The 21,522-nt window shown below is 44.0% G+C and overlaps 1 protein-coding gene across 2 annotated transcripts in view; it reads left to right on the top strand.

Annotated features, from left to right (window-relative positions):
* Window positions 1–16,385, top strand: part of KDM4B (lysine demethylase 4B) — a 566,075-nt gene extending 549,690 nt beyond the window's left edge. For both annotated transcript variants that reach the window (XM_073594890.1, XM_073594882.1), the window contains one exon: window positions 15,362–16,385. In XM_073594890.1, the coding sequence (XP_073450991.1) occupies window positions 15,362–15,526 (165 nt within the window). In that variant the 3' untranslated portion in view covers window positions 15,527–16,385. The remainder of the gene's footprint in view (window positions 1–15,361) is intronic.
* The last annotated feature ends 5,137 nt before the right edge of the window (window positions 16,386–21,522 follow it).

Here is a 21,522-nt window from a genome sequence, read left to right as displayed (position 1 = left end):
TTTCCCAATTTCCCAATGTTTACATCCGGCGAAATCTAAGTCATGAAATGCTTGTAGCTTCCGGTTTCTTAGGCCATAGAGATGTTTGGAGCCACTCTGGTCTCTGATCAGCTCTATGGTCAGCTGGCTGAATCACCGGCTGCATTCTCAGGTTCCCTGTTGGGACAGGAGAGCCAGAGAAAAACATTGAAGATGGTAGGGGGGGGGGCATTCCCTCCCACTGCTTGTAAAAGCAGTCTAGAGGCTAATTAGCCGCTAGGATTGCTTTTACATGAAAGTCGACCGCTGGCTGAAAAGAATGATACCAAGATGATACCTAAACCTGCAGGCATCATTCTGGTATAACCACTCAAAGTCCAGCAACATACCAGTTACGTTGTTGGTCCTTGTTGGGCATATATTGTATACTTTTTTTCCATGCAGCCTGTGGGCTGAACGAAAAAAAGATTGATCGGTGGGTATGCCCACCATTAGAATACCTCCCTTCATCGACCCACTTCTAATGATGGGCATACATGCACCATATATATATATATATATATATATATATATATGCCGAAGCATGGGGGCATCCTCCCGCAAAAGTTAGTAGCAAATCGCTCCTCCGCCCTCTGCTGCCCCCACGCTTCGGCATATATGCTGAAGTATGTAACGGTGGTGGTGAAATCACCTCCGACAGTATCGTGGGAGCAAACGCTGTTGCTGTCAAGATAAATAAATCCGCGCTGCAACTGAATGGCGTACCTGCTAAGCAAATGATGGTTAACGATAAAACAAAGTAACATTACAGTATAACAGTAAGACTTACCATACCTGCAAAGCAAATACAAAAAAAAAACATAGTAAAAAATAAAACATTTAACGCAACCTGTGCCTAAAATATATATATGCCGAAGCATGGGGGCATCCTCCCGCAAAAGGTAGGAGCAAATCGCTCCTCCACCCACTGCTGCCCCCACGCTTCTGCATATATGCTGAAGTATGTAACTGGTGGTGAAATCACCTTCGACAGCGCTGGAGGCACAGCTTTATATATCGTGGGAGCAAACGCTGTTGCTGTCAAGATAAATAAATCCGCTCTGCAACTGAATGGCATACCTGCTAAGCAAATGATGGTTAACAATAAAACAAAGTAAACAGTAAAGTATAAAAAAATTGCATATCTGAAAAGCAAACATGGTAAAACATAATAACAATAAAACATTGCAGAATAGAATACAGTAAAAAAAGAGCAGAACAATAGAGAGAGAGAGAACAATAAAACGACAACTATTTTTGGTTTTTTTATTTTATATTTTTTTTGTGTTTTTTATTTTTTTTACTTTTTTTTTTTTTTTTACACTTTTTTTTTTTAGTAACTTTAACTTTTGTAACTGGTACCAGGTTTGGGTCTCTCAAAATGCGATGGCATCTTGGGAGACCCTGTGAAAGTGTGTCCTAGTCTGTGCAGTGCTGTACCCTACGCTAATACTCAACTAGTGAATGGTAGCGTTCAAAACATTCACCAATGCATAGACCAGGATTGTCAGGACAGGAGGGACAATAATACCGGGTGTCACGCCTATATCCGCACTTGCTGCAGACACAACATCTTCTTTGGGGGGGGCTCGTTGGGTCGGGGTACTCGGGAGGACATAAGGAAAATGCCTCTCATGCAGCCGGCTTACTGCATTTGGTTGGGGAAGGTGAGGTGGAGCACCGTCTGGAAACAGAAGGGCTCTGACGATCTCTTCCTGGAATTTAAGGAAGGACCCAGTCCATCCTGAAGCTCTGTATAGCACATGAGCGTTCAGCAAAGCCAATTGAAATAAACAGACACTTTCTTGTACCAGCGTCTGGCCTTATGGGCAACTAGGTACGGCGCCAAAAACTGGTCGTTGAGGTCCACCCCTACCATATTTTAGTTATATTCGTGGACACAGTGGGGTTTTTCCACAACACCAGTCGCCGTAGTAATTTGGACCGTCGTGTCTGCATGAAGGGAGGTAAGAACGAAAACATTCTTATTATCCCTCCACTTCATAGCGAGCAGGCTCTCTCCCCCAGCCTAAGACTGGAATCTACAAGCCGCTGGGAAAAGCCCCGGCGATTAGGTCGCACGGTGCCACGTGCTACAATCTGTTGATCAAAAAGGTGACTAAAAAGTGTCACGGTCGTGTAATAATTGTCCACGTACAAGTGGTACCCCTTTCCGAATAAGGGTGACACCAAGTCCCACGCAATCTTGCCAGCGCTTCCTATGTAGTCGGGGCAGTTTGTCGGCTCTACGTGACTATCTTTGCCCTCGTAAACCATAAAACTACATGTATAGCCTGTGGCCCTGTCACAGAGCTTATACATCTTGACCCCGTATCTGGCACGCTTGCTGGGAAGGTACTGTTTGAATGACAAGCGGCCAGAAAATTTAATCAGGGACTCATCAACGCAGACAACTTGATGGGGAGTAAACAAGTCTGCAAAACGCTGGTTGAAGTGGTTTACAAGGGGCCGAATTTTGTAGAGCCGATCTTATCCAGGGTCTCCACGAGGACGACAGAGACCGTAATTGGTCTCCAATCTCTGGCAAGGGAAGACTGGAGAATAGTGGCGATGTGTTGACCAGCGTATAAATTGCTTTGGTCCACAATAGATCTATAGAGATCTTCGGTGAAAAACAGCGAATAAAAATCCAGTGGCGTAAAATCAACTGTTTCCACCTGAATGCCAGGTTGGCCAGTGAATGGGGGAAGTATGGGTGCTGCAGAAGTGGTGGGTTCCCTATTCGGATTAGCGAATGCAGCAGGAAGGGCACTATGGGCAGGAAGGGCCTGTGTTCGTCTTCTTGGTGGCAGCGGGACACTACTAGTGCTTGCCACCTTGCCAGCTTGAACTGCACTTATGGGACTCGCCACATCACCACGTGATACTGCAGTGCTGGATGTACGACCAGGGTGTACTAGGCCGCTGGTGCTTGCCAATTCACCAGAAGGAATAGCAAGGCTAGTACTGCTCTGCTTCATACGAGGGACCTGCGGTTCTTGCACATCAAGGACAGAAGAAGAAGTTTGGGGTCTGGTACGCCTGACCTTGGCAGGGACCACAACTCCGTCGTCAGAGCTATCTGTCATGGAGCCGCTGTCCTCTACAGGATCGTATTCTGAGCCTGAATCTGACAGATGAGTGACTTCCTCTTCACTATCTGTCATGCTCAGAAACGTGTAGGCCTCTTAATTAGTGTACCTTCGATTTGCCATTTTGGGCTCTAAATTTAGTGGTACACTAGTGAGACTCACAGGCAGAAAAGCTCCTGACTGTTAGCGACTGATTCAAAACGCTACCAACAAAAACTGTTAGCGATCGCAGGGATCAGGCCTGACTCTGGGAACGCTGCAGTTATGTGTGTTTAGTGTTTTGTAAGTGACAGTGATCGATCGATACTGCACTTGGGTGGGCTGGGCAGGGCTGGGCCGAGGGGCAAAACGCAGGTGCTAGCAGGTATCTGGGCTGATCCCGCTAACACTGTGTTTATCACAGTGATTGATCCGTTCAGATACTATAGCACTAAGGGAGGTGTATGCTGCTTGCGTGGGTGTTAGCGGTACTGGCGCTAACCTGACGCTGCCTGGGGCGACGCAGACCTTATCTGACCCTAAAAACGTAACTTATATCACCACCAGGCAATTAGGGGGTTAAACCTTTATTAGCTAATAAACGCCGAGGTGCCCTAAAACTATAATAAACAAACTATAATAAACAAACTAACTAACCAGCGTCACCCGTAACAGTTATACGGTGATCACTGGTGAAAGGGTTAACTAGGGGGCAATCAGGGGGTTAAAACCTTTATTAGGTAGTATATGGGGGTCCCTGTCGCTATAAAACGCTGACGGCGAACCTATATACTTACCTCCCTAACTAGCGTCACCTGTGTCACTAATACAGCGATCAGAAAAACGATCACTTAGGCCCCTTTCACACTGGGGTGGTGGGGGCATTGGCGCTAAAACAGCGCTATTTTTAGCGCTGTTTTTGCGGCTGTATTCGGCCGCTAGCGGTGCGGTTTTAACCCCCGCTGGCGGCCAAAAAAGGGTTGATTTCAATGGGCAGGAACGGTTTAGGAGCGGGGAATACACCGATCCTTCTCCGCTCCAAAGATGCGGCTTGCAGGAGTTTTTTACTTCTCCTGCCAGCGCACCGCTTCAGTGTGAAAGCCCTCGGGCTTTCACACTGAACAAACAGCAGCGGCTGTTTTGGGTTGGTTTGCAAGCAGTATTTTTAGCGCAATAACGCCTGCAAACCGACCCAGTGTGAAAGGGATCTTAGTGACACTGGCGACGGGGGGTGATCAAGGGGTCAACCTTTATTAGGGGGGTTGGGGGGTATCCTACACCTAAAGGGGGCTAATACTAACTGCCCTACCACTTATAACTGTCACAAATGACACCAATGCAAAAAAAAAAAACTGCTATTGGTGTCACTGTGACAGGGGGGGGTACAGGGGGGTGATGGGCTGTGAAAAGTGTGCATGGTGTGTTCTACTGTTAGTGTAGTGTTGTGCAGACTTACTTTATGTCTTCTCTCGGCGCCAGAATGAAAAGACTGGCTCAAGGAGAGATGACATCACTTCCTCTGCCTCTGTTTACATTACAGAGGCAGAGGAATGATTTCATTGGTCGGGAGCGATCGCAAGGGGGTGGCCACGAATGGATGGCCTCCCCCTCACCTCCGATCACCGGGGGAGAAATACCGACCGCCTCGGGCACCGGGGGGGGTCCGATCGGACCCCCCGCCCACGGGAGGCAAGTAACGTACCTGTACGTTACTTTGCCTGCCCGTGCCATTCTGCCGACGTATATCGTCGTGAGGTGGTCGGCAACTGGTTAAAGTGATTGTAAGGCTTTCTTTTTTCTTTAAAATAATAAACATACCATACCAAGAATAAACCCAAACCCATTAAGGATGCGCTAGCCTGCGCTTCATCCAAGATGGCGGTGAAGGCCCTGGCTAAACAGCAAGCAGCGTCGCAGCTAGGCCTGAGCTGGCAGATAGCGGAGAAGAAGATGACACAGACTTCAACCTTGGCGGCTCCCCAACCCTGCCTCCCTCAGGTATGTTGCAAAATGACTTCCTTAAATTCATAGAAACAATGCTCCAGAGAGCCCTTAAAGCCACATCTGAACAAATTACTAATAGACTGTCACGTGAAATACACGAAATAGGCCAGCGTACAGCAGACCTTGAGACAAGGGTGGACGACATGAACATGCTCAAGAGCAAGCAGCGCTCTGGGAGAAAAAAGCCACATTACTTTCCCGTTTTAGAAGACGCTGAGAACCGCTCACGCAGGTCTAATCTACGACTATGCGGCATACCCGAAGCGATAGATGATGTACAATCATTCACCACTGCATTGTTCCAAGAGCTCTCACCGTCTATACCTATTGAACGATTGGAGTTTGACAGGATGCACAGGGCTCTCACCCGCCGCCAAGCAGACGGTCCACCACGGGACATTATTATCAAAATGCACTTTTTCCGCACAAAGGAACAGTTGCTCTCTGCTGCCCGCAATAAGGACTCGCTCTTGTTTCAGGGCCACGCATTCCAGCTTTTCTCTGACCTGGCACCTCTCACTATAGCTAAACGCTGCGCTATGAAGCCACAACTTAAAATCTTACTGCAGCACCAGCTGAAGTACACTTGGCAGGTACACTTGGCCCTGCAGTTCTCGTACCAGGGGCAGCAACACACTTGCACTTCACCAGAATCTCTGTAGCATCTCCTGGAAACTCTCCACCTAACCCCCCCAGCCCAACAATCAGAGACTATGCTGCCACGCACACCAGCCAGATCTGCTGCTCACCCATAAACGGCTACACCGAAGCGCAATCAGCTGGGACCCCCCTCCATCCGTAAAGGAACCCCAATCACGGGTTTCAGGGATAGCTATTCCAGCCCAAAATCCCGCACTTCCCGCTGATCCTGCAAAAGTTTTATTTATTTTATTTTTTTTGCGTTTCCTCTTCTTCCCTCATTGAAAATAGGTCCTCGGTTGCCAGCGGAGAACCTAACAACTTATTACCACCAGAAGGTTTTCTCTTCAACCGAGATCTAAGGGACTACACCCAGGTATGTACTTTCTATTCCCCGAAAGTGAACCTACAAAGTTTGTCTGTCTCCCAAGGGACTCTACAGGTCTTTCAGTTTACCCATTTTCATTTCTTGTTGAATTTTTATGCTCAAATTGCTGTCGCACCCAGTTACTAGGACTGATGTCCCTAGCATCTTTGTTATACCTAGCCTTACAATAGAACAGTACTCTTTTACTATACAATTCTTTATTACGGATTGTCCTCCCTACACATAAGAACAAAGTTACCCTCTCCCTCCTCCACCCCCCCTCCTCCACCTCCCTCCCCCCCCCCCCCTCTTTCTCCATTCCTCCCTGGTCCCTCTCCTGACCCATCCCTCCCCTGAGCTGTACTTAATAGACATCTGCTGTTATAGTTTACGATTCACATTCTAATGTGACTGGTTAAGAGAGTTTTTGTTGGTCAGAAAAAACTTGAGTTTGTTTTATTACCACTGTGCCTTTTTCCTGTTTGCGGCGGGGAGCTGTCACTGCTCCCACCCTCTGGCTAGTACGCTGGCCGTAGAGTATGTGCGCTATTTGGTCGGGCAATATAGTTTTACTGCTCTAATATGTAATATTCAATGGTTTGCCCTACACTGCACACATCCTACCCTCTCTCTCCTCCCTTCTTTTTCCTCCTATCTTTCACTATTTCTCTCCTTTCTTTTCATGGTAGGGTGGTTTTGCATGGTCCTTGCGCCCCTCAATAATAGCTCTCCCCACTTTCACCAATGGCCCCTCTAAATATACTTTCCCTTAATGTTAATGGACTCAACTCCCCTAATAAGAGGGTTAAGGCCTTTCAAACCTTCATATCCCTGAAGGCCGACATTGATGCCCTTCAAGAGACCCACTTCGTGGCCCGAAACACTCCCAAATTCTTAAACTCCTGCTATCCCCGGGTATTTACTGCTTCTGCTGCCACAAAACAAAGAGCGGTCCTGTTGGCCTTTTACCACACCCTCCCATTCACCTCATTAACTGAAATCAAAGACCCAGAAGGCCGCTATATTGTACTGGTAGGCCTGCTGCAGGATATAGAAACCACATTCGTCTCCTACTATGCCCCCAATAATAACCCAAACCCTTTTTTCTCGCATCTTTTGCAGGTCATAAAACACTCTGTAAGGGTACACTATTTATTCGTGGTGATTCTAATTTGGTACTCCACCCGCACTTAGACAAATCCCCTTACACACCACAACAATACTGCCCTTCCATTCGGTTCCGCAAGCAACTTCAACAGGCTTCTCTCCTCAACACATGGAGAGAGTGCAACCCCTTGAAGAAAAACTACACATTCTACTCCTACCCTCACAAATCCTTCTCCAATAGCATCCTCACCAATTTTACTCCAATCCAGTATACATCCCATCACATGGTCGGATCACTGTGCAGTGATTACCACGGTCTCTTCGTTGATACCCCGGGCCAGAGACAAAACTTGGTGTATGAACAAAGCGCACCTAACTAACCAGTCATACTGCTTTGACATTCAACTAGCCCTCAGACTATCCTTTGCACAACTCTACACCTGACATTTCCCCGATTTCTTCTCTGGGAAGCTCACAAGCCAGTGATCAGGGGTAAATGTATTTCAGTTGCCACGTACCTCAAAAGGGACAAGAAACTATCCAATTTGCTATGGCTGCCCACTTCAGTTCGTGGTCCTATTACAAACCCAATAACACAACACTCCCTCAGAATTTGGGATAAATTATGAAAAACATTCAAATTAATATGCCCACATTCACCATTACTCTTTCCTTGGCCATCTACTTTTCTACCCGACCTTCACCGAACCTACTTCATTCCAGGCTTGGACCCAGGCTGGTCTGGGTCGCATATACGACCTCGTCTCAAGAAACTCTATAAAAACATTTCCAACCCTACAAGCACAAACTCAACTCCCGAATCAGGAGTGTTTTCGCTTCCTTCAGATCTCCCACTTTGTCCAAACAGTTATTGGATCAAATACTGGGCTGGATAATCTATCTATGTTTGAGGGTATATGTGACTCAGACCCACATGCTCCGGGCATCATATCTCGTCTCTATTCCCATCTCACACACCCCCCCAAGCTACACTCCCGTTATATGCTCTACAGTGGTCCAAAGACCTAGCTATTGATTTAGACGCAGAAGACTGGTTGACTATATGGACCAATACCAAAATTTCATCCCAAAATGTTGCATCAGAAGCAAACTATAAAGTTCTCTTGCGGTGGTATTTGGTCACGGTTAGGATCGCCAAATACCTACCATCCTACCCTCCAGATTGTTTCAGAGGTTGTGGCGACAGAGGCACACATGCACATATATGGTGGACGTGCCCAACTGTACAGCGCTTCTGGGCGACAATATTTCAAATGACCCTGTTTCGAGAAATTTTTGATCCCGATCCATCCTTTGCCCTACTAAACTATTCCCCACAGGATTACACTAGAGCACAACTGCATCTTCTCCTCCAACTCACTACTGCAAGCCAAGCAAACAATAGCGAGAGCTTGGAAAACCCCAACCTTAAACATTACAGAAGTGAAGAATAGGTTCACCCAGGCTATGACACATAGCAAAATTGAAGCCACAATTTTAGACAAAATTTCCCAACATCTCAAAATCTGGCGCCCATGTATTCACCAGTTTTTTCCTCCTGACTTTGGCAAACAACCCCTAGAACCTTTATCCCCCATGGCCCGCCCAGCGAAATTGGCACCAAGAGTCGACGTTCTGTGCGGATCACCTGACCACCTTTCTTCCACCCTTCTCACAGCATATTTCTCTTCCTCCCTTTTCTTTACCTCCTCTTGTCTTCCTTCCCCCTCCAAATTCCTTCTCTCAACCCAATGTATACCACCGGTAAGGAAGCTTACTAACTTACGTTGTTTAGCTGTAACTATCACCCTCTCCTCACGGAGTACCACCTTAAATAAATATGCCCTTGATATTGGGCCCTTGCCCCCATTGTTATAACAATATATAATATTAATTTGACTAAATAAACCATCTTTGCTGACCTATAATTATGTATCACCTACCTCGTTAGGCCGCAGTTACCCTGTCTCATCTGATTGTACTCTGTTCATTATACTTATCTTATGCTAAACTGAAATTGTCAGATATTGTTAAATGATTGTTACCAATAAAAATTTTTGAAAAGAGAAAAAATCCCAATAAGTGTATATTGATTGGTTTACGCAAACATTATAGCGTCTACAAACTATAGTATATACAGTACTGGCCAAAGGTTTTAAGAATTACACAAATATTAATTTTCACAAAGTCTGCTGCTTCAGTGTTTTTAGATCTTAAGTATAATTACAAGCATGTCATAAGTGTCAAAGGCTTTTATTGACAATTAGATTAAGTTTAAGCTGAGTCCCAAATATACGTACATAATATAACTGGGTAAGGTCTGGGGAGTTTCCTGGCCATGGACCCAAAATTTTGATGTTTTGTTCCCCAAGCCAGTTGGTTATCACTTTTGCCTTATGACAAGGTGCTCCATCATGCTGGAAAAGGCATTGTTCATCACCAAAATGTTCTTGGATGGTTAGAAGAAGTGTTTATACCATTCTTTATTCATATATTAAAATTTGGGGGAGGGGGAATTTGGGACTTTAAATTAGGCCATGACTGGGTAGAGCCATGTGCCTCCATCCCTGTCACACTGACCATGAAAGTACAATTGCGGCAGGAGGCAGCAAAGAAACTAAAGGGTGGGACTTTAAATGAAGCTCATGATGGCATCTATGGTTTTACTGTTAATTCTGTGCACAGCCATATGGGCTCAATAGTAGCTTTCCCTGATTATCTGCGCAATTTTTCAACGTTTGATGCTTTTTATCTTTAATTATCGTGGTTATGGTATGCTATAGGTCCTTTACTGCTATTACAATCTCTGTGTACATTTATTTGGAGAGGTGATTTTGCCCTGTGCCACCCGTGTCCACTCAGTGCGGGAGCCGTGATGCGCACTGGGGCCGTGCTCCCTCCAGCCCGCCTTTGACACTCGGGGGGCGGCGCTGCAGCCACTGCGCATCGACGTCACAGGTATGCGCCGGATGTGTGACGTCATAGTGACGCTTTCCCACCAGCTGTGTACTATCCACCTCCACGAGCTGTGGGTGGGGTCATGGTGGGCCCGGCTGCCGGTCGGCGTCTCCGCCTCTATCCTCTCCACGCGTGGGTCTGTGACGTAGAGGGCCTTTCCACCCTAAACAATAACATCCCCCTCTCTCCACAATAAACAATAACCCACCCCTCCACCCTAAACAGTAACCCACCTCTCCACCCTAAACAATAACCCACCTCTCCACCCTAAACAATAACCCACCTCTCCACCCTAAACAGTAACCCACCTCTCCACCCTAAACAATAACCCACCTCTCCACCCTAAACAATAACCCACCTCTCCACCCTAAACAATAACCCACCTCTCCACCCTAAACAATAACCCACCTCTCCACCCTAAACAATAACCCACCTCTCCACCCTAAACAATAACCCACCTCTCCACCCTAAACAATAACCCACCTCTCCACCCTAAACAATAACCCACCTCTCCACCCTAAACAATAACACCCCTCCCCACCTCTCTGTCCTAAACAATAACGCACCTCTCTGTCCTAAACAATAACCCCCTCTCCACCCTAAACAATAACCCTCTCTCCACTCTACACAATAACACCCCTCCCCAACTCTCTGCCCTAAACAATAACCCCCCTCCCCACCTCTCTGTCCTAAACAATAACCCACCTCTCCACTCTAAAAATAACCCACCTCTCCACCCTAAACAATAACCACCTCTCCATCCTAAACAATAACCACCTCTCCATCCTAAACAATAACCACCTCTCCATCCTAAACAATAACACCCCTCTCCACCCTAAACAATAACACCCCTCTCCACCCTAAACAATAACACCCCTCTCCACACCTCTGTCCTAAACAATAACCCACCTCTCTGTCCTAAACAATAACCCCCTCCCCACCTCTCTGTCCTAAACAATAACCCCCTCCCCACCTCTCTGTCCTAAACAATAACCAACCTCTCTGCCCTAAACAATAACACCCCTCCCCAACTCTCTGCCCTAAACAATAACGCCCCTCCCCAACTCTCTGCCCTAAACAATAACGCCCCTCTCCACCCTCAACAAATTCCCCCCCCCTCTCCACCTTCAAAAATAACCCCCGTGTTTAATGATGTGGTTATTATAGGGGGAGGGGTCCTGTGTAATAATGGGGCATAGTATGGGGGAGGGGGCGACTGTTTAATAATGGGGGCAGTATGGTGGAGGGGGTCCGGTGTAATGATCGGGGGGCGAAATTGCATGGGGGGCCCAATAAAATGTTTGTCCATGGTCCAATCAATATTAAAGGTGTCCCTAGCTGTGCATGTCACTGAGTGCATACAGCACCCAGGGGAGGACTGAGCATTCAGTGGTCAGTGAGGTTCCTGTCGGCCGTTGATGCAGTGGCCCTGGGAGAGGAGGAAGGACTTGTGCTGGCTGGGATGAGAGGGATGGCGGAGCCATGCGAATGAGGGCAGCCGTTCCTGTTACTTCTTCTCCTGAGTGGGTTGTACATAGGGACACACACTGTCTACTGTCCCCCTCTGTGTTCAGTCGAGGAGCAGGGCCACAGTCCACATCTCTGCTGTGGAGACATGAATGATCCCATGATGCTTTACTGTTGGCCTAACACAGGACTGATGGACAAGGTTTTTTTTCTTGATGCCCCAAACAATAGGAAAGGGGCTTCATCAGAGAAAATGACTTTACCCCAATTCTCAGTAATCCGATCCCTGTACCTTTTACTTACGTTTTTACTGGAGAGAAGTGGTTTCTTTGCTGCCCTTCTTTACACCAGGCCATCCTCCAAAGGTCTTCTCACTGTGCGGCAAGATTCACTCACATCTCCCTGCTGCTGCTATTCCTGAGCAAGCTCTGCCCTGATGGTTCTCCGATCCCACAGCTGACTCAACTGTATGAGATGGTCCTGGCGCTTTCTGGACTTTCTTGTGTTCCCTGAAGCATTCTTCACAACAATTGAGTTTCTCTACTTGAAGTTCTTGATGATCCAATAAATGGTTGATTTAGGTGCAATCTTAGTAGCAGCAATACTCTTGCCTGTGAATCCCTTTTTGTGCAAAGTAATGATGACTGCATGTGTTTCCTTGCAGGTAACCATGGTTAACAAAGGAAGAACAATGATTTTAAGCACCACCCTCCTTTTAAAGCTTCCATTCTATTCTAACTTAATCAGCATTACAGAGTGATTTCCAGCCTTGTCCTCGTCAGCACTGACACCTGTGTTAGCGAGAGAGTCACTGACATAGCAGCTGGTCCTTTTGTGGCAGGGCTGAAATGCAGTGGAAATTTTTTTTTTTTTTTTTTTTTTTTTTTTTTTTTTTTTTTTGGGTTTAAGTTCATTGTCATGGCAAAGAGGGACTTTGCAATTAATTGCAATTCATCACTCTTCATAACATTCTGGAGTATATGCAAATTGACATAATAAAAACTGAGGCAGCAGACTTTGTGAAAATTAATATTTGTGCAATTCTCAAACCCTTTGGTCTGGGCTGTATTTTTTATCTATTTTTTTTTATATTAGTAATGGCAGCGATCAGCGAATTATAGCACGGCTACTATATTGCGGCGGACAATTGGACATTGACACTTTGCTGGAACCAGTGACACTAATACAGTGATTAGTGCTAAAAAATATGCACTGTCACTGTACTAATGACACTGGCTGGGAAGGGGTTAAAAATCTAGGGCAATCAAAGAGTTAACACTGTGCCTAGCCAGTGTTTTTTGTGTACTGTATGTGCTGGTTTTACTAGGGGAAGAGAGACAATTCCCTTGTTTACATAGGCAGATCTACATTCTGTGTGTTTTACTGATGATCGGCGGATGCCAGTGAACATCCAGTGCCTGGCACCCGTAGATCAGCTTCTACTGTGTTACTGTACAGGAGGACCACCTTGGCGGTGGTTAACACCACTTTTGTTGAGAAAAAAAAACAATCCCCTCTAGGTGATCTATGTACATTGCAGGGATTTTAACAAACTTTGTTGCAGATTCCTACCTTGTTGTGAAGAAATTGCTGTTTGTATCCATATGCTAAATGAATCTGTATGGGAGTGGTTTTATAATTATTAATTTTTTGCTGCACTTGCAGGGCTCTGAGAAAAACTGCAGGGTCTGCATCCCTTTAGACTTGATTTCCCTTTGGAAGTATCTTACCAAAAATTATGTTTTTGTGGCAGGGGATGCTCAAAACCAGATTTGTATCTTAGTGTAGATTTCTGGGAAAATCAGTAAGCCAATTACACAAAGCAGGAAATTACTTATCTCGGGGACATTCTGTACCAGTACGTGATTTTGTGCACATGGTGCAGAGCGCCACTCCCGCTGTGATTGGACACAGTGGGAGCCAATCAGCAAGTCCCGCCGATCGTTCATTGGAGAGATGGAGCAGCGGTCTGCCTATGTAAACAAGGCAAACCGCTGATCTGTCAGGGAGCAAAAGAGAGATCTTGTGTTTTCAGCTGAGCTGAAACACAGATCTCTTTTCCTCCAGTGTACCCCTCCCCCCCCCCCCCCCCCCACAGTTGGTAAGCACCTCCCAGGGACACACTTAACCCTTCGATCGCCCCTGGTGTTAACCTCTTCCCTGCCAGTGTCATTTACACAGTGAGAGTGCTTTTTTTTTAGCACTGATCACTGTATTGGTGTCATTGTGTCCCCAAAAATTGTTGTTGTCCAATTTGTCCACCGCAATGTCACAGTCCCGCTAAAAATCGTTGATCGAACGCCATTACTAGTAAAAAAATATAAAAATGCCATAAATCTATCCCATAATTTGTAGACGTGATAACATTTGCGCAAACCAATCAATATACACTTATTGGGATTTTTTTTACCAAAAATATGTACCATACATGTAGAAGTACAAAATATCTTAAATCAAATATTAGATATTCCGATAGGTTGATGCGGTTTGTGGTTGAGGCATGTAATAGGATGCCCTACATGTTGCGTGTGTTAGCGCTTCTTCAGTAGCTTGAGAATCTAACATACATAAAAAAACAGACAATGAGTTTAACAACTATTGAAACCAGGTAGAAAAACATATAGCTGATAATTTGCAGCTGGACTGCAGTGTGCTTTGGGCTATCTATGTGATGGGTTTTACTTTAGAAAATGAAAAAAAGTTTTGCCTATAGTTCTACTTTATTCCTTCTGGCTAGTAGTGAGACCACACTGGGACTTCAGACCTGCAGCCATGTTTCATCACAGCCTGCTTGTATTGTTTTCCAACAACCTATAAACTCAGGGAAAAGGCAGATTATACCCCAGATGGGGAACAATGTGTGGCCAGTGCCTAACTCCTCACATCCTGCTACAGACCTTTTACTGCCACCCATTTATCTTATGAGCCCCAAAATCCTACGCGGTAGATATACTCCATTAACAACCATTTCCTAGAGGTTGTTTATCACACTTGTTACAAATAACTTGAGATTCTGAAGCTGGGAATAGATGCATTGAAATTAGGGTTGCCACCTCATCCCTTTAAACCTGAACACATATTAGTTACACAGGTTCTGTGGCTGATTAAGGTGGTAATTAAACTCAGTGCCTTATCTGCATTAAATTAGCCTCAGAACTTGTGTAATTAATGTGTTCGGGTTTAAAGGCATGAGGTGGCAATCCTAATCGAAATTCGGACGCTTCAGCAGGGACTGGCTGAATTTCGATCCATCTATGGCTGGTCCTGCTTAAGTGCAGTCAAGCTTACAGATAAGTGTATTCTGACAGCGAAGGAGTCAAGCTGACTCCTTCACTGTCAAACTACAATGACACAGCAGAGAGGGTTCCTTATCCAACTCGTCAGTGACAAAATCTGAGCCATGTATGCCCAATTTTTAAGATTAGAAGTCCTGGGAATGTAGAAGCCACATATTCACATCCTGCTGTAAGATTCCTGGTGTGTTTCAGAGCAGTTTCACAGGACAGTGTGACAAGAGCTTGCTGTCTTTCCCAGAAGGATAACAGGACTTTCTTACTGGAGCACCAATGCTTAATTTGCTTGAAACTGTATTATCCATTAACTAACGTCTCTTTGATTTCACTTCTTAAAAGAAATACTTGAGTAAAAAAAAAAATCAAAATTAAATGCATTGTTATTTAAAAAAGAGCAAGGTTATATGTTTATTTTTTACATACGTTTTCTTCTTAAGTCACTCAGCACAGGAGCTTCTTTGGAGGGCACGGAGGATGTACAGATCATCAAGCGCCCAAGAATGTCCAGTCCAGCAACAAACCAGATAACTGAAAATAATGGGATCCTTTTCGAAGTGAAAGAAACTATCTCACAAAATAGTTTTGAGCCATCTGACTTTTAATGACCCTGCCATCCAGCTACTTTGAACAGCAGGTGGAGAAATACTTTCCATAATATCCCAGTATGTTGAAGGAACTTTAGCTATTTTACTGACCATATGCTTGGATATATCCTCTCCACTGCAACATGATGAATCCATAATTTCACAGAGTTATGGACAACAGCAATTATTTAGGTGCTATCTCTAAATTGCTTGTAATTAACACCTATTTTTGGAAACTTTTGATTAAACTTTTAAAAAATAGCTTTAAAATCTTTGTTTTTTAGGTCTTGCTTTGAAATATAAAAAAACAAAAAACAAAAAAATGGACATTTTAAAATTATAGAATTGATTATTTATGGGATGTTTATGTGAAACAGTATTGTTAATGTTAATTATAATTACCGCAGCTTAAATGTAAGTCAGATAAAATCCCCAACTGTAGATAGAAAACATTGTAATTTTCAATTCTACATCAATTATCAAATTTATACTTGTGCATAAAGAGTCCTGAAATGTTATTTTGAGGAAGTATGATTGAATAGCGTAAAAGGGAAAAAAAATCTAGTTCATTCATGCATGTACTTATTAAAAAAAAAGGCAAAAAAAAATCTTTATTCCTGGGTCACTTAGTTTTTGAATAATGAGCTGATGTGGTTCTGAAGTACCTTTTTTGTGTATTTCAAATGTAATCCTCAGGAGTTGTGCAGCTTAATGCATGTCCTCATCACTGATTATAAGGACATACCTTTCTTTGATGTGATATGGTTTATTTTGTGCACTAATCAGCATTTCCTGTTTTATGACAAATGTGATGTAATTTCATGCCTATGTTTTTGTTTTTTTTGTAATGAATAAAAGTTATAAACACTGGACACCATTTCAATCTATTTACAATTGCTTGATCTGTAAGGATGCTTTGTTTTTCCAGGAGTATTTTGGCATCTTCTCAGCTCTGTTTTTTTTTTTTAAGAACAACTATGTTTTGTCAGTTTTAATTACTGAGGATAAATGTATAGTTGATTTGGTGAATATATGTCATTTGTGATGTTTCATTGTGTGATTGCCATTCATTTGTAATTGCCTTAGCAGCTAGAAATGTATGACTATACGGTGCTGTGCACTTGTGCAATGAATAGTTCTTATTTATAAATTAACAACCTACAAACAAATACAAGTCAAATCTATATTTGGCCACCATTTGCCTGCCTTTAAAAGACATCTGTTCTTCCAGGTACACTTGCACATAGTTTTTTTTTTTTTTTTTTTTCTAGGTAACTAATCTAAAGGAAATAACCACTGTTCTTCTGTGGATATAGGCTGTCTCAGTTGCTTCTCTCTCTTTATGTAATCCCAGGCAGACTTGGTTGTGTTGGGATCAGGGCACTGCTGGGGCCATACCATCTCTTTCAGGATTCGTTGTTCTTTTCATTGAAGATGGTCTCTGTATTTTGGGGTCATTGTTCTGCAGAATAAATTTGAGACTGATGTACTGCTTTCGTCAAACAAACTACACAGTTGTGACATGTGAAAATATGTCAAGTGAATAAAACTACATATCCTTACAACTACTTAGTGTATCCTGGTGAATATACCTTGTTTTTTCAAGACAAATTAGGCTTTCGTTTAGTGGTAAATAGTAATGGATATGTCGTGATTTTGTTTTATCATCAAAGGAAAACTGCCCCAAAATAGTAAATCTATATATAGCGGGTAAAAATACAGTGGGGGAAATAATTATTTGATCCCCTGCAGATTTTGTAAGTTTGACCACTTACAAAGAAATGAAGGGTCTATAATTTTTATCATAGATGTATTTTAAATGATAGAGACAGAATATCAACCATAAATCCAGAACACTCTTCTTTACAGATCTTCTCTAAATCCTGAAGGTTTCTTGACTGTTTCTTGGCAACTCGAAGTTTCAGCTCACTCCAATTTTCTAAAAGAATAAGGTCTGGAGACTGGCTTGGCCACTCCATGACCTTAACCACTTAAGGACCAGAAGAATTTCCCCCTTAATGACTAGGCCATTTTTTGCAATACGGCACTGCGTCGCTTTAACTGACAATTGCGCGGTTGTGTGAAGTTGTACCTAAACAAAATTGACATCCTTTTTTTTTCACAAATGGAGCTTTCTTTTGGTGGTATTTGATCACCTCTGCAGTTTTTATTTTTTGCACTATTAACAAAAAACAGCGACAATTTAAAAAAATATATATTTATTTTATCGTACATCACGAGACACAGAGCATCATAGTAATTACTATGTGGGTTATAGGCCACCTTCAGGTGATGGACACTGGCACACCCAAGACAGGAAGTTCCTCCCTATATAACCCCTCCCATACAGGGAGTACCTCAGTTTTTTCGCCAGTGTCTAAGGTGTTGGTCACGGTTAAAGAAGTGCTGTGAAGAGCTCCCCTGGAAGGATCCTTACTGGATCAAGCAAGCTATGCAACAGGATCCATTCAAAGTGCCATTGAGGCCAAAGTGGATGGTACCCGGGCCTTGGAGAAGAAGACAGAGGTTTTGCCTGTAATGCTCTTCTTTTGAGGGCTGGACTCTGGGATCCAGCTCCTTGGTCATATATGCTATACCAAAGGTTTGCTCTGGCAGGGTGCTGTACAGGTCCAAGGGAGAGGACCCCATATACAAAGGGGACCCAAGTCCTTAAAGGTCTGTCATGACAAAGCACGCCGTGATGAGTGAAGATTGGACTCCTGTTATCTACAGAGTCCTGCAGCGAGGAATGGTAAGTCTGCATTTGATTGCAAAAAAAAAAGAGAGATCTGACTGTCTATTCTCCCGGTGGCCACTGGGAGCAGTGTGCTGTTTATGTGCTCTCACTCATGCGGGCTGTTGTTACTCCCCCAGCCACCGCAGGTTTGCTCAAGTCTAACTTATTTATATATAGGCAGGAAGAGGAAAGGTGACCATGCCATTGTAGTGACAGGTTCAGATAGGCCTTGGAGACAGAATGGCGGCCCGTGAGTGTGCGAGTACTTGCTTGGGGGAACTGGGTGCAGACAAGTCATGATTACATTCTGCATATTTTCTGCCTATCCAAGGGGCCTGTGCATCTGTAGGTAGATACACCCCTGGATGATTAGCAGTTCACTTTAAAAGTGTTATTAACTGCTTTTAGACAGGAACAGCATAATATACATGCTTGCAAATGTTTTGCTTAATTGCATGTTTTAAAGTACATGTTTGAAAAAACATGAGCATGGGTGCATTTTAGGGAGTTGTATCTCCAATATAGTGCATATGTGCTTGGTATCCTGCAGGTCTAATGATGGAACCAACTGCAGTTGAGCAGGTGCTTGCTCACAAGCTTGGTAAAACGCCCAGTTGCTAAAATGCCCAGTTGCTAAAACGCACAGATGCTGAAGCACACGGTTGCTGAAGATAACTGTTGTTAACAGTTCACATGTTTACATAAAAATACATGATCATGGGTGTACAAAATGCATGTTTGGACATGTTTGTGTACAAAAAAAAAAAAATGTTGATCACCTAAAAAACGCGTGATCGCATAAGGTGACAGTATCGCTTAGGGATACATGGTCACAAAAAAATGCATATTTATGTTTGTATAGATATACATGGTTTTTACATAGTCACATAAAGATGCTTAGTCGCATGAAGATGCTTGATCGCAAAAGGATGCTTGATCGCATAGGATGCTTGATTGCATAAGGATGCTTGATCGCACAAGATGCCTGATCGCACAAGGGTGCTTGAGCGCACAGAGAGGCTTGATCACATAAAGTTGCTCGATCACATAAAGATGCTGGATCGCATAAGGATGCATGATTGCCTAAAGGTGCATGGTTGCATAATGAGGTATGTTAATACGTTTACTTAAAGCGGAGTTCCACACAAAAATGGAACTTCCGCTTTTTGGAACCCTCCCCCCCTCCGGTGTCACATTTGGCACCTTTCAGGGGGAGGGGAGTGCAGATACCCGTCTAAGACAGGTATTTGCATCCACTTCCGGCATAGACTCCCACGGGAGTCTGTGCCTCTTCCTGTCCCTCTGCGTTGTCTCCTGGGAAACACACAGGTCCCAGGAGATAGCTGGGACCAGTTAAGATGCGCAGCGCGACTCGCACATGCGCAGTAGGGAACCGGGAAGTGAAGCCGCAACACTTCACTTCCTGATTACCTCACCTAGGATGGCGGCGGCAGCTGCCGAGAACCGAGCGGGTTATCGGCGTCGGCTGCCGACATCGCTGGACCCTGGGACAGGTAAGTGGCCATTTATTAAAAGTCAGCAGCTGCAGTATTTGTAGCTGCTGGCTTTTAATATTTTTTTAGGTGGACTCCCTCTTTAAATATACATGATTCCTCATGATTGCATAGGAATGCATGTCTGCATAGATACATATTGAGTAATGTGGCATAACACGTTTCATAAACACATGCTTACTTTGCAAAGATGCTTGTTCCATGGCACGTGCTACATGAATGCGGGTGGTGTACAGCGCGCACTTTTCATATCTTACCTAAAAGCATATTTGTGTGGACTCATGTTTCAATGAACGCACGCTTCCATAGAGGCATATTGCTTTAACACATGCTGCATACATTAAAGCTGTAAACGTATGTACTTGTTTTTTCTGGAACTATTTACCTATGTGTTTGCATAGGACTACGGAAGTGCCTGAGGGCAGAAGCCTACAAAACAGAGTCCCAAGACCTCCTTATTGGGCGCCCCCGCTCGATCAAGGTGGGGGAAAGACTTCTGTGGTTTTTCAGGGGCTTGGCAAGAAGAGATTCTTGACGGATGGGTCATCTCTGCGGTAGCCCTAGGCTACTCCCCAAAGACCCAATAAAAAGAAGGCCTTTATTTCTGGCGCTAGACCGCTTCGGGCGGCCCGGCCCGAAGGGGAACCCACCGGCAGGCTGAATATTCTAAAGGGGAATGGCGCTGTTCGCAAATATAAAGAACCAACAAATGTGATGCGCAACCAAAAAAAATTTTTTTGTTTGGAATAGAAAAAAGAAGAAAGAAGAAAAAAATATATATTTAAAACAGTAAATGTGCAAAGTGCCCCAAAGGTCACTGCAACATGTGTAAGAAAACTCTAACTGAAATAATATAAATTAAACCAATACGTGATGGCATAGGGTGTGAATGGGTGGATCACAACCATAAGTAAAAAATTGTTGCAAAATCGTGCATGGTAAAAAATATCAGAGAAATATATCATAAAAAATGTCATAAAAAGTAATGTCGTTGTTTAGGAAACCCACTCAAGTGTCCAATATCATATGTAATACATACAAAATGTGTATAAGTGTCCCAAATGAACTTAATGTTCTTCCTGATGTGAATAGTGAATGAAAAAATGTGTTATGAAAGTGAAAAAAGTAAAAAATAAAACATAAAAAAATGTTAAATGGAATATAAATAAATTAACATATGTATTGCAATCAAAATTGTCCAATATAAATTGTCCAGTGGAGGTATGTCTGACAGGTGTATTATCCTCAACGAACAATGATGTTTGGTGTATCCGTGATTGGCAGGCCCCCTCTTGTGCCCCCACTCACCAGAAAGCCCAACCCCTGCAGGGGTGAAGGGCAAAAGTAGATCCTGTGTCCGGAATCCTGAAGCCCCGAAATCCCCCTCTCAGGTTCAGCGAGCCCCCTCCTTCTGGATCCGCGTTGTCCTTCACATAAGTATCCACCGGAGCAAAATATGTGTGGAGAAACAAGGAATCCTCATAGTATAAATCCGTTTGGAAATAAAAGTTTATTATCAAAAGAATAAAAGTTTAAAAACGGGAGCTGACAGTGCTCTCCTGGTAAAACAAAAAGCGGATGGTGTATAGGTAGCGAGGTGACGGCGTGCGTTCCACCAGCTCGGCTACCAAAACCGGAAGTGCAGAGGAAACGTAGAAGCGACGTGTGCGTACCGTATGGCCACGCCTTACGCGTTTCGTCATCAAGACGTCATCTGAGGCGTGGCCATCTTGGTACGCCACACGTCTTAAATGGTACAAGGA

Source organism: Aquarana catesbeiana, linkage group LG01 (assembly GCF_042186555.1).
Source record: "Aquarana catesbeiana isolate 2022-GZ linkage group LG01, ASM4218655v1, whole genome shotgun sequence".
Taxonomy (NCBI): Eukaryota; Metazoa; Chordata; class Amphibia; order Anura; family Ranidae; genus Aquarana; species Aquarana catesbeiana.
This window is presented reverse-complemented; position numbering and strand designations above follow the sequence as displayed.